General features: G+C 44.3%; 2 protein-coding genes across 10 annotated transcripts in view; one reads left to right on the top strand and one right to left on the bottom strand.

Moving 5' to 3' along the window:
• LOC147101147 (acyl-CoA-binding domain-containing protein 4-like) overlaps positions 1 to 10,598 on the bottom strand; it is a 274,772-nt gene extending 264,174 nt beyond the window's left edge. For 6 of the 7 annotated variants that reach the window (XM_085966359.1, XM_085966353.1, XM_085966360.1 and 3 more), the window contains exon 1: positions 10,499 to 10,598. The gene's annotated coding sequence lies outside the window, so the exon portion shown is untranslated. The remainder of the gene's footprint in view (positions 1 to 10,498) is intronic. The other variant, XM_085966356.1, reaches the window with a different exon arrangement.
• Positions 1 to 13,958, top strand: part of LOC147101146 (abl interactor 1-like) — a 65,157-nt gene that overhangs the window by 14,698 nt on the left and 36,501 nt on the right. For all 3 annotated transcript variants that reach the window (XR_015073452.1, XM_085966362.1, XM_085966363.1), the window contains exon 3: positions 13,392 to 13,568. Coding sequence is in view for 2 of the 3 variants with exons in the window: in XM_085966362.1 (XP_085822488.1) it covers positions 13,392 to 13,568 (177 nt within the window). In the remaining variant the exon portion in view is untranslated. The remainder of the gene's footprint in view (positions 1 to 13,391; positions 13,569 to 13,958) is intronic.

Genomic DNA, 13,958 nt, shown 5'->3' with positions numbered 1-13,958 from the left:
CCAATATATACACACGTACGCAAAATTAAATCTGGCGAATAATAGGTGGCTGGGAGTGAGTCACCACCTCTGGTATACTGTTAACTATCTTTTATTTCTCTATATGTTATGTTCTGTTTGTTTTTGTTCTTTGAGTTTTCTGTTTTGAGATTTAGTGCTCATTTCCTTTTACAATTATTGCTACCAACCACCACCATTTTGCTTGGCAAGAATAATCGTGCGGCTTTCTATTACAGTAGTATTAAAAAGTTTTACTAGAAATTAATATATTGTGTATTACCAGGATATCCTGTATATATCATCGAACAATCAAAGCAACCAAGGCCACACATATTTACTTCTTTGAGTGTTCAGCTTCGCTGTGAAGCGGCTTTTCTGTGCTGACATGCTTGTACTGTCAGCTGAATGTTCTCTCACAGGCGATTGTTTCAAGCCACCTGTCTCGGTTTTAGGCTATTACCACCCATTAGCTGTTACCCTGCTGGATTCATTTTAATATTGGCCTGGATTTTGTGGTAAAAGTAATGGCGAGGTTATCAATGCTCACCGTTATTAAAGAGTACATCGGACAGCAACTTCTGACGACCACACCTGCGCAGTTAAACCCGGAAATCAGGAAGTTGCTGTCTAGGTTGCCCTGCTCCTCCAGAAGGTGTGCTATACCAGTATTTCGCAAAGAGAATCGCCCTTCAAATACATGGAAGGCCCCGGGGGAAAAATTGGGTCGCGCGCCGAAAACATTAGCGTCCCCACACCGGAAATTGAATGGTAGCACCCCAAGCAGGAGCTGGGGCGCTACTGGAAGCGCTCCCCCTCCCTCTTTGGGCGCTACCATTCAATATCGCGGTGCTACGTGCAACAGCGCCACATGCGTCAGCTTGTAGCGCCGTGGTACTACAGGCCTCCCTCCCCTCATTAAAGGGGAGGGGCCTAGCACAGCGCGCACCAGGGCCCTGCTGGACCACCGGGGAGTGGGGTGCCGGGAAAAGAGCCCGGCACTCAAGAGGAGTGCCGGGCTGACTGATCGCGGCCGGCACCCCACAGGAGGAGGCGAAAGAGGGCAGGTGCTGGCAGGCGGCCCCAAAAAATGGCCGCCCAGCACCTGCCCTTTAATTTGCACCACCGCGGCCGCAAACACGGCACCCTGACCCTATCGGACATAGTGTCCGGTGGTAGGTCAGGGGGCGTGAACGGGGCGCGAACGGGGCGCTCTGCACGGCGATGATGTCATCACTGGAGGTGCAGTGCCGTGGAGCGCTACCAGCTACCGCTGTCGTTAACCTCCCACTGAATTTTGCAGGAGGCATTAGCGGCGCCGTGCCCAGGCGTTAGGTGCTTTACACCCCTTGGGGCGCTAAACCAGGAGATGCAAAGCAATCCAATTTATCCCCCCATGAATTTGTGGTACTTATGTGATAGACACCCACTAAACATGCCAGAAAAAGTTACGGCTTGTCCATTCAAGTGTAAGTGAATTTTTAACAGTGTGATAAGTCTGAATTACTGCCAAACAATCTCTCTGGCACTGAAAATTAACTTTTACAAGTGTGGAGTCTCATTCCTTCAGATTTTAATTATTGTTGGAGATTTAAAAAAATAAAAAAATTTAAGTAATCTTTAAAACTTCTTTCTGTCTCTTTTATATATCTCTCTCTTAATCCCATCTTTCATTCCATCTCTTTATTTTGCTTTCTGTACATGATTTGGCATTGAATTAACTATTCTAACTTACATTTCCTCGTTCAGACTCTGTGGCCGGAATTTTCCAGGTTGTCAGCGGGCAGGATTGATGGTGGGTCGGGTGGGAAAGTGGTTTTTTTTGACAGTGGGTCAGGAACCTGCTGTCAACCCGCCACAATGCACCTTTCACAAATATCAGGTCTGTCGGCACTGAGCAGACCTGACAGGCAGCGGTGGGTGACCCAATTAAACTCATTATAATGTACTTACCAGACCCTTAACAGGCTATTTTACCTTACTTTTTAACTTTAACTTCATGGTCACGGGAACCACGCTGTTCAGTGACCACGTCTGTCAACCTGAGGCGGGAGTTCAGTGGCCATTATTCCAGCTGATTCCTTGACAGCTTCAAATATACAGTAAAAGTCCCACCTGACAGATGATCACTTTTCTCAGCCACAAGCTGCTCCTCAATTCATTTCCACAATAGATTCACCGTGCTGCAAGTCTATCCACAAGTCTCCATCCAGTCTCACCTCATTACCTCAATCACCATTGACAGATCGCTTCTGTACTTCGCCTGCCATCTATTCCATTAACATGGGTGCCATTTATACTGTCTCACCTTGGTCCTCAGAATCGGACCACAATGAGCCCCAACACCAGTAGCACCAGGCACAGCAGCAGTACCAACAACAACACCAACCTTCTCCGTAATCACCTGATGCTGCACAGGACACAGGGCATCAGCACCCAAGCACATTGCTGCCTGGGAGGCCAGGAATGGCCTCATCATGGCCAGATTTACTTCACTTTACACTGTACACCCTGGCTGCCACATGATGTGCCAGGTTGGCACCACCCCACAGCAACACCATAAAGCATTCCTACAATGCCCAAGCCATTCCTTCCACACTCATCACCATTGCGGGGGGTACCGTTATGTCTTACCATTCACTGCAACTCACTAAACCACTTTCAAAGGTGCACACAAATCCATCCAAGACCTGAAAGTGTTGAAAATATAGATTTCAATATTTGACAGTGCATTAAATAAAACTTAACATAAACATTGGATAAAACTCACAAGTACCTACCCTTGTGTGTTGATAATTGGTATGATTGCACTAGGATGAGGGTGAGTTTGAGGGGTGGCTAGTGAGATGGGGATGTGATAATATAGATAGAGAGAGATGGGTGGAGGTGCAAGGTAAGTTGGTGTGAGTAAAGATGTACAGGAGTAGGGTAGAGAAGGCAGAGTGATGGGGATGTGATGAGTGACACAGCAGGATGAGGTTGAGTGTGGCTTTGTACTAACGTTTCGTGATCTACTGAGATCATTGAAACATTTGTGCCACTGCACTCAGGTCCTCCCGACCACATCCCTGCTTGTGACCTCCTCTGCAATGTGCAACCAGGCTGCGTTGGTCTCCTGGGGAGGTCTCTTCCGCCCATGGGAAGGGAAGAGGACCTCCCTGCATGCTCTAACTACTTCCACAAGCATATGGAGGGAGTCATGGGAGAACCTGGGTGCAACCCTGCACCTCTGTGCAGTGATTGTAGCACTTCATTGCTGTAGAACACTGACAGCACAAATGTCAAAAGAAAGTTGGCCATGGTCCCTTTAAGGAAACCAGCTGATGACGCGTCATGAATGACGTCACCAGACCCGCTTCCTCTGATTGGGCCAGGAAATGCGCTGAACGGGCTTAACAGCCCTACCAACGTAAATTCATTTTAGGCAGCGGGATGGAGCCAGCAATGGGGCCGCGAGCCACCACCGGCATCGCCCACCCTGGACCCGCCGAGGCAAGGAAAATCCCAGCGTGCGTTACTCAGTAAGGATTCTTCAATCTGATTGGTTAAGGAGATGCACAATTACTTGCCCTGTTCACACAGGCCCCATTGTTTATGTTAAGAAGGCGCCGCGCTGCTTTGGATGTCTATAAGAAGGCGCCGCGCTGCTTTGGATGTCTATAAGAAGGCGCCGCGCTGTTTTGGGTGTCTATAAGAAGGCGCCGCGCTGTTTTGGATGTCTATAAGAAGGCGCCGCGCTGTTTTGGATGTCTAACACCACAAGTTCCAGTGCAAAAGCCCATAGCATGTCTGTGGGCAAGTGTGATGTATGTCTAGCACCGTTCCTTCGCCACTGACCGCAAAATCCGAGTCATTGTTTTAAACGGAATTTGAACTCTAACTTTGAACGCGAGCAGAGGATGAGAGAGGCGACTGATAATGAACTACCAAACTGAACACTTAATATTATGAGAGAAGAAAAAGTATTTAAATGGCTGTTCATTTTAAATATTTAGAAATCAGTAGTTGTAACTGAAAAGTGTATAAAATAGAAATCTGTACAAAATAAGGTAGCGATATTTTAGTGTTAAAAATGTAATATTAAAGAAATCTAAACCTAGAAATTATTTTTTGCAATATTAACAGACAATTCCTTAACACATTTCTTATGACATTGGTTTATCCTTTATTTTAATGAGAGATAAACCATTTATTTTAAAATAGTAGATATAGGAATACCATGCAAACATATTAAGCATTTGTCTGCTAATATTGCCAACCCTAATTGTTAAGCTCTAGTGTGTGAAATCGCAAAGCCGTGAACTGCTACAACCAATTTAGACACTGTCATTGGATGTATATATGAAACAAATGGGCCGTATTTTGTGACCCCTCCGGGTGTGTAGAAGGTGCGCACGCGCCCGTAGGGGCCGCACAAGTTCTGGGTTTAGGATTGCGAAGCGCATGCGCTAAAACCCGGAACTTGTGACCTGTCAAGAATCTTCTTGACAGATCCCCCACATCCCCGGGAGAAGGGCCTCTGCGGGTGGAGAGTTGCGCTATTTGCCCAACTTCCATCCGCTGAATGCCTGTGAAATTCTTACGCTTGGTATGGCCTGCTTTTACCAGCATAAGAGTTTTAAAAAACATAAAAATAAAATGTTATCACTCATTTATACATTAAAAACGCTGTCCAATGAGGTAAGTTTATTTTTAGCCCCGTTAAAACAATTTTTTGTTCCAAAAATTAAGGGGGAAAACTTCGGTTGCTTTGTGCCTCCCGTTAGCGCCCTAAGCTAACAGGGCGCAAAGCAACTAGTGCTCGGGCGCGGCGCCGCCAACGCCTCCCGCGAAATTCAGCGGGAGGTTAGCGGCGGTGGTAACCGTTAGCGCCCCGCGGTGCTGCACCACCGGTGAAGCGCCGCCAGCAATGTCTCCATTGCCGTGCACAGCGCCCTGCTTGCGCCTCGGCCGCGATCTTCGGGAGCGTCCCCTGACTTACCGCCGGACACTATGTCCGATGGGGTCAGGGGGGCCTACCTGCAGCTGGGGAGGCGCAATTTAAAGGCGAGGTGCGGGGCGGCCATTTTTGTTGCTGGCCACCTGCCTGCACCTGCCTACGCTGCCGTCCCCAGCCTCCTAAATGCCCCCCACTCCCCTGCGGAGTGCCAGCTGCGCTCCAAGAGCCCGGTACTTCTCTTGAGTGCCGGGCTCTTTTGCCGGCACTCCCGATCCCCGGTGGCCCAGCTGGGCCCCGGATCGCACTGCGCAAGGCCCCTCCCCTTTAAGAAGGGGAGGAAGGCCTGCAATACCGTGGCACGTAGCAGCACGATATTGACTTGCAGCATCCTAAGAGATTTGCGGGGCGCTTCCAGTAGCACCCCGCTTCCCTCTTGGGGCACAACCACTGAAGTTCTGACGCGAGGGAGCTAATTTTTCCGGGGCGCTAAACCCGGCGACGTTAGCACCCCAAATGAGGCGCTACTCAATTTTTAGCCCATAATTTTTCCCCCCCAAAATTAAATTATTGTTTTAAATACTTAAGAGACATTTTAATTAATTTTAAATATGTGATTAAAAAAAAATGTATTTCATGTGTTCATGTATTTTTTAAGTGATCTCCATTCGTACTTATGGGGATTCCGTACGGATGTAACTCTCATAAGTATGAATGGGGATTCCCTTCATTTATTGGTTGGGCTGGCCTACGTGATCCCAGGGGTGCTAGCGAACCACATATGGCCCGGGATACGTGGGCCTCTACCCACGTGTACCCAGAGAGGCCCAGGATCGCAAGTCTCCGCACCTCCCGGGCCACCAGGTAAATGCGTAGATATTTTAAAGGTCGGAGACGTCTGCCCACGGGAAGCCTCTGATCACAAATTTTGGGCCATTATATTTAGCATTAAACCCTTTGTACTGACACAGGTAAGGAGGGAGCACAAGCATCAACAGGGCAGATGTATGGGGGGTGGAGTTGTAGGGTTAAGGTTTCACCAGAAATATGATGATGTAGCTTCTTTGAGAGTGAGAGAGTTTCTGTGTGCACAGCTTTCCCTCCAAAATAGATCAAGAGAATTTTAACTGCAGGCAGGAAATTGCTGGTTTCAGTTACTTTCCTGCCCACCCATGGCAAGATGAAGCCGCGATTTTAACCACTGGGCCTCATTAACATGCCGCCAGTCCTCTTGCCACCCAAACGGGCGGGATGGGGCTGAAGCAGCTGCTGGTCTCTAGAAAATCGTCGCCCACCAGCACGCAGGTAAGTGTGGGCAAGGAGGTCCCCTGCTCATAATGGCCACAAATAGGAAAGTAAAAAAACTTACCTGGAGGGCCTTTTCGGATTCATGATCATCTTCACGCTGGCCTTCACTGGGTGTCAGAGCCATCGCGGCTTCCCCGCTCAATTTGAATTTAAAATCGCAGTGAATTAGGACCTTGCCCACTTTGGCGGGCAGCTTAGCTGCCTGTCCAGAAGCATCCATTAAAATCATGAATAGTGGTATCTGGGCAGCTTTCCAGCAGGTCCGCAATCTAGGGCATTTTAACTGCCCACCTGCCCAGTTTCTGCTGGGTGGGTAAGGTTAAAATCCTCCTCCCCCAGATTATCATGTTCTTCCCCTTCAAAGCTGCTGTCATCACCTCCACCTAACAAAGCTCACTCTCGGTTCCTCATCCTTCCAATTACATCCCCATTTCTCACCTCCTCTTCCTCTAGAAGATCCTAGAATGTGTCGTCACCTCCCAGCTCTGGGCTCACCTCTCTCACAACACCCTGTTCAAATCCATTCCATCCAGGTTCCAGCCTTCCAATTGCATCAAGATTGCCCTGGCCGGAGTCACCAGCCATGTACTCTGCGACTTTGACCATGCCATGCTCTTTGTCCTGATCCATTTGATCTATTTGCATTTTTGGCAGGGCAGATCATACCATCCTCCTTCCCCACCACTCCTTATTTATCTACCTCTGTGGAACTGCCCTCATGTGATTCCATTCCCAGCTGTCCCATTGCAGCCAGCACATTTCCAGCAATGGCTTCTCCTCCTGCCCCCACACAGTCACTTCTAGTGAACCCCAGACTCCATTCTTGGCCCCCTTCTTTTCCTCATTTATACATTACCCCTCAGTGACATCATCAGAAGGTATGGAGCTGGTTTCAAATATACGCTGAGAACAGCTAGCTCTACCTCTCCACTACTTCCCCTGACTCCACGGCCACCTCTGTGATTTCAGACTCCCTGCCCAACAGCAAGTCATGGAAGCCAGAATTGTCTTCAATTGAACATCAGGAAGATCTGAATCCATCTTATTCCGTGCTTGCCAAAACCTCTGTAACCTTGCCACTGACTCCCTTCCCCTTCCCTAGCTGCTTGTTTATGCTGTACTAGCTGCTGCGTGTCCTTGGTTTTTGACCCACTGCCGAGCTTCAGACCCCATATCCTATTTATTACCAAGGCTTCTTCTATTTTTGCATCACCTGTCTCTGTTCCTACCTCTTTCTTCTTCTATCTCACTCTCACTGTTGTCAGATCCCTTAACCATGATTTCAGTACCTCTAAACTCAGCGGGAGCAATTTTAACTTTGGGTGATAGTGTAAACTGGGCGATATCGAATCGGCCGCCCATTATACATCTGTCCTGATTTCCATTCACCTCCTAACTCTCCCATCCATCTCCTTACTTGTCATTTGTTTCCACCTATGTGCAGTTCCTTGGGATGTTTTCACTATATAAATACAAGCTGTTGCTGTTGCCTACCTTTTGACACTATCTGGGATATGACAACTATTTCAATAATGGGCAACCTGAAAAGTTATCACCTTTTATAGTGTTTTTTACATTTCAGAAATCCCAATTCATGAAAACTTAGTAAGATAACATTTTCATTTAGTTGGTAGTCCCCCTCTGTCGTGAAAATGTACTTTAGACCAAAAGAATAGTGGAGAGAAATATGATTAACTAAAATGAAAAGAGAAAATGCTGGAAATACTCAGCAGGTCAGGCAGCATCTGTGGAGAGAGAAACAGAGATAACGTTTCAGGATGATGACCCTTCGTTCATCGACCTGAAACGTTAACTCTGTTTCTCTCTCCACAGATGCTGCCTGACCTGCTGAGCGACGTAAGAAAACTACTAGGCACTTGGTCTAAGTATTAAACAAGGCTTTAATCAACTGTTTTTCAACATGGAGATCTAGTTGTGTCCTTCACTAGTTCCTGTTAAAGAATGTCCCGAGCAAGCTGGGCCCATGCCCGAGTATTTATACTCTCCCTGGACAGCGCCACCAGCAGGCCACCCAGTATCATTTCATAAGTCATTTCCACATGAATGACAAGATTCGTGTCACTGAGTATTTCCAGCATTTTTTGTTTTTATTTCAGATTTCCAGCATCCGCAGTATTTTGCTTTATGATTAACTAAACTCATTTTCAGTGACAGTGGGTATTGTGCCCTGCTTTGAAAGACAAAAAAACAATTCAGTGCAAGATTCCTGCAGTAGCCCTCGAACAGTTAACAGAGTACCCTGCTGTAATTAAGCAAAAGAGCCAGAACTCATTCATGAGCATCACAAAGGGGATTGATGTTAATAAAGTTCCTGGCACAAGAATCACTGTTAGAGTGTAACAGCTTGTGCACACCACCCTCATGGTTCTTTCCAAGTACACATAGCTTAGTTAGGACAAAGGATTTCATCTCTTTCCCAGCTCAATGTCTTCAGTGAAAAGCTGTTATTGTGACACTGGCTCTGGCTGCTGTGAATGCAGAGTGAAAATCCACTTATGTGCCAGTTTGAGAAATGTGAAACACCCTGATTTCCACTGTTTATCTCTACGCTGCTTGTTCTCCTTACACACAACTCGCTCGGGGAAAAAAAAATCCCATTTATATGCAAGAGAAAAGCTTATAAATAACAGTTAATCTCCATCTGAAGTCTTTTTGTAGGTTAATGAAAAAACGCTTGCAAATACCTGCCACTAGTGTGCTTTTGGAGCAATGTGTAAATAATGTCACTGTTGTATTTTATAAAAGCATAAAATGCTGGAAACACGCAGCGAGCCCATCAGCGACTGGATGAGAAAAGGTTAATGTTTTGGGTGTAGAAACTTTAATTTGTATTTCCTCTTTTAGATGCTGAATATTTCCAGCAGTTTCTCTTTTTAGTTCAGGTTTCTAGCATTTAAAGTATTTTTTAGAGAAACTCGACAATATCACGATTACATTACAGGAACTGCAACTAGAAATGGTTCTGCAATGTGCAGGGCATCCAGCGCTGTGGAATCTGCTCCATTTACATTGGAGGGTGAATTCACAGCATCAGCAGCAAAAAAAACTTGTGTGTGTGGGTGTGTGTGTGGGTGGGTGTTGTAAAGTTGCAATTCTTGGCTTTATTTCCTGTTTCTCATGACTGAGAAGGTCCATGCAGGCCAAAAAGGAGAGAGACCTACTGGTAGCCTGTGCACAAGGTTAAGCCCATGGCCAGAATAAACGATGGCTGTTTACAGTAGTGCTCCGGTGATGCTCTGGTCATTGTGTCATTTGGTCAGGTTGGTCTTGCCATCTCCAGAAGCAAAAATGCAGCCTTATTTACAACAGTGCTGCTGGAGTTGGCTCCGCAGGCAGCATTGCTGTGGGGTAAATGGAGTATAGATCATTCTAAAATGACAATAGCTCTTCTGTGACTGAGAGTGGGATGTAAACTTTTATCCTATCTGCTGTTTAAATTTCTTTCACACAAGAAAACATGAGAAACCTCACCTTATCGAGATCAACTATTTCCTTTACATATAATGTAACATGCTATGTGGTATACAGGACTGTGACACTAATGTATTGCAATAAATTTAAATAAATTGGAGCTATTAATACAGTACATACAAGGGTGATATTCTTAAATGAAAGATTCACTATCGGTATATTTTTGTCATTTTTTTTTATTGCAGAGACTGGTAGCAATGGTATCCTCCTGGGGACGGTGGCTTAGAGGAGTATATAAGGTCAGGGGTGTGAAGTGTTAACACAGCCAGTTATTTCTTCACCCAGAGAGTGGTGAACCTGTGGCATTCTCTGCCACAGAAGGCAGTTGAGGCCAATTCATTAAATATATTCAAGAAGGAGTTAGATATATTTCTTAAGGCTAAAGGGACCAAGGGATATGGGGAGAAAGCAGGGACAGGGTACTGAATTTGGATGATCAGCCATGATCTCATTAAATGGCGGAGCAGGCTTGAGGGGCCGAATGGCCTACTCCTACTCCTATCTTCTATGTTTCTATGTTTACCCAGCATGCTTCAGCAATTGCATCATGGCAACCGTGTATGTCAGTTTGGCTTCCTCATATGGTCAGGCTTCGGATCTCCTTCAACTCACTTCTTCTGGTGATGTCTTTGTTGGAACAAATTAATAAAAAAAAAATCAAAAGTGATTGGCTGAAAAAACAAAATATTATAATTGCCTGTAATTTCCGATAGGGAGCTTCTTGCGTGCGGATGCCTCCTATCAGAAAAAAATCTACGTCCTTACCTGAGGGCTCCTGAGGTCCGGACACTTATGATGCTGGGCCTCTCCACAGTCGAAATGCGTAGGGCCCACATATCCCAGGGGCACAGGCAGTTTGCAAGCGTCCCTGAGATCACATGGGCCATGGGGAACCAATGAAAGAAGGGAATCCCCCTTCATACTTCTGACAGATAGACCTGTCAGAAGTATGAATGGAGATCACTCCAAAAAGACACTAAAACATTAAATAAATTAAAAAAGAACCATCTCGTTTTTAAAATGAGTTAAAATTACATTAAATTAAATATTTTAAACAAAAATTTAATTTTTTGAAAAAAATAATTAAAGTTTTTTACAGGGCTAAAAATAAACTTACCTTTCTTAAAAGTATTTAAAAATTATAAATGAGTGAAAATTAAAAAAAACATTTTAAAACTCTTATTCTGGTACAAGCAGGTCTTACGCCTGTTTTTACCAGGCGTAAGATTTCTAAGGGTTTTCAGCAGGCGGAGGTTCTGCAGAAGGCGGAACTCTCCACCCGCAGAGGCCCTTCTCCAGGGCAGGCGTCCGATCTGTCAAGAGCATTCTTGACAGATCGGAAATGCTGGTTTTCAGCGTGTGCGCTTCGCATGCCTGAAACTGGCATTTCCGATGTCCCTGCGGGTGTGTACACAGCTTGTGCACACCCGTAGGCATCGGAAAACACGGGCCATTGTTTCTGATAGGAAGACTGTCTCTTCAGTACAGTTGCTCATTTACATTACAGTCTTGTAGTTTGTACAATTATTTACCACTGACATTGACATTCATGTTTTATACAGTGATTGTGGTCATAAAGAGCTGAACAAGTGAAATACTTGCTGAGCCAGCACAATTTCTAACAGTAAAAAATAAATCTACTTGTGTGAGCTCAACTCATCTACTCATGCACAGCCATCATTAAAGGAACAACAGGATAGTCCTAAATCTAGGTACGTGTTGTTCTGAGAGAATTTGACGTGAATCGTATCAGGTTTATTCCTGTGAAGCAGTTTCACGGTGATCTTAATGATGAAGTGGAAATGTTCCATGTGCTGTTTTACAATCTTTCACTGGAACAATTAAATAAATAAATTTACACTGTAATCATTTCCACTGTTTTTTTTAAAGACTTTCCTAATGGAATTATTGCGATGCTGACAGATGACATGATGATGCTGACACAGCATCAGAAGTGTGGAGCTAAATTTTAAACACTGTGGGGCAATGTTCCCTTTAAGCTGCGCTTTCTTCTGCGCGGCCTGTTTCTTGTAATGCGCGGTCCCTTTAAATTTCTGCGCATGCGCGGTACTTACAAAGTAAAAGCCGGTGAGCGGCCTGCGCGGGGCCTTGCAGATTACTGCGCCATAGCGGGAACTTTGCTTTGGGGTAGATCTTGACTTTGTGCGAAAATGTAAAATGGGCAATAGCGGGTCGGCAGCCCATTTTACATTTCTCCCGACTTCACCCATTTTACACGATCGCACAAAGTCAAGATCGACCCCTTTGACAAACATTGGCTACTATGACAACCTCTTTTAAACAGATCCGCAGCTCATTGCCAGTCCATGTGATAGGTAGCTTATAAGCGATCCCTCGTAAAGTGCCTTATGAGCAACACAGTAAATAAAATGCTGCAATTTATATTGAACATGTGATCGGAAAATATATCTTATTGATTGTATTGAAAAGCAATGCTTACAAACACCTCACACGGGTCTTAATCAAATAAATGCATGCTTTCATGATCCAAAAATGTGGAATCTATAGCTGTATTTTAGGATAGAAGTCCACTTGTTTACTCGATAGTTTTGATTATCTACAAGTTACATTTGGTAGCCCACTATAGATTTTTGTAGCCCAGGTGATCATATATTCAATTTAAATCAGGCCTTCTAGTTTCCATAACTGCTGCATTTTTAAAACCATTAATAATAATTATACTGTATATAAAAGTATGACATATATTAGCATGCTTGTACCATGTGAAGATTGGGATAGCTATCTATTTTAACAGAGACCTAAATGATAAAATTGACTACAATTTCAACAGTTAAAATGTATCAGGTCCCCTCCCCCTCCAGTCCTTCAGAGTGTTTATCCAGTGAGTACCTGAGCTGTACCAACCAGAAAAACTCCAAGTTTGATCCCAACCTCCGCTGAGTTAGGTTATAAAGAAAAAAAAAGAAAGACTTTCATTTAGATAGCGCCTTTCACGACCTCAGGACGCCCCAAAGCGCTTTACAGGCAATGAAGTACTTTTGAAGCATAGTCACTGTTGTAATGTAGGAAACGCGGCAGCCAATTTGCGCACAGCAAGGTCCCACAAACAGCAATGTGATAATGACCAGATAATCTGTTTTTGTTATGTTGGTTGAGGGATAAATATTGACCAGGACACCAGGGATAACTTCTCTGCCCTTCTTCGAAATAGTGCCATGGGATCTTTAACGTATCTTGTTGCCACTCGAATTCATTTCATTGTCCAGTTTTCTCTTCTCTGCTCCTGAAGGTGCTGACTCTGGCTGGACTAAGGTTCCACAGATGCTAGCAACCCTCCAACAGCTCACCCATGTAATCACATTTCAGGTTAAGTTTTGAGGGCAGGCTCTTTGACCATAAAGGGCATAACAGAAAGTTGGATTGGTTTTCATCTGACTTCCATATATGTTAGGTTTCCATCAGAGTTTCACTGGAGAGAGATTTGGAGCAAGAATTTCCCCCTCTGTTTCTCCAAATCTTGCTCCATCGGAGATCAGCTAAGTTTAACCTTGAACCTTTTGTCTGTATAATTATACAGCTGTGTCTCTTTAACATTCAAATCGAATGGTTCGCACACGCCAGCATAGATAAAGCATAATTTATTTTGTTCCTTATTTTTTCTATTTAATTTCTTTAGAAAGTGGAGATGCACAAGGAGAAAGTGGCTCGGCGAGAGATTGGAGCATTTACTGTTGCTAAAACCACACCAAGGATTGTCAAAATTATACCTCCAGCAAAGCCTGGTCAGCGGGAAAAGTACACCAGGAAACCCATTGTTTTTACAATCCTAGATGATACTGGTCATGGAGTAAAGGTAAGAAAAGTAATTCAGGATAGTATAAATATCCTTTAAAAATAAACGTCTGCCTGAAATTCTTTTTATGTAGGTTATTGCACTCCATAAAATTTATAGCAGATTTTGACATGACATATATTAAAGCCTTAAACAAAAAGAGGACAGGTACCACAGTCTACTCCTGATAATTCAACATCATTTTTTACACAAAGAAATGTGTATTATCCAATAACTTGAATCAAGCAATGTAAATAACAGCAAAGTGGGAATTGAGTGCTTAAAAATGGAATTATCAGATAATTTTAATGAAGCAACTTTGAAATAGGAGTAGATAGTCAATGAGGTAGAACCCCATGTAGCATTTATAGAGCAAATTAAACATTTTTTAACATCTTCAGCTCATTTTTT

Source organism: Somniosus microcephalus, chromosome 24 (genome assembly GCF_052327205.1).
Source record: "Somniosus microcephalus isolate GS21.2 chromosome 24, FLI_Smic_1.0, whole genome shotgun sequence".
NCBI lineage: Eukaryota > Metazoa > Chordata > Chondrichthyes > Squaliformes > Somniosidae > Somniosus > Somniosus microcephalus.
This window is presented reverse-complemented; position numbering and strand designations above follow the sequence as displayed.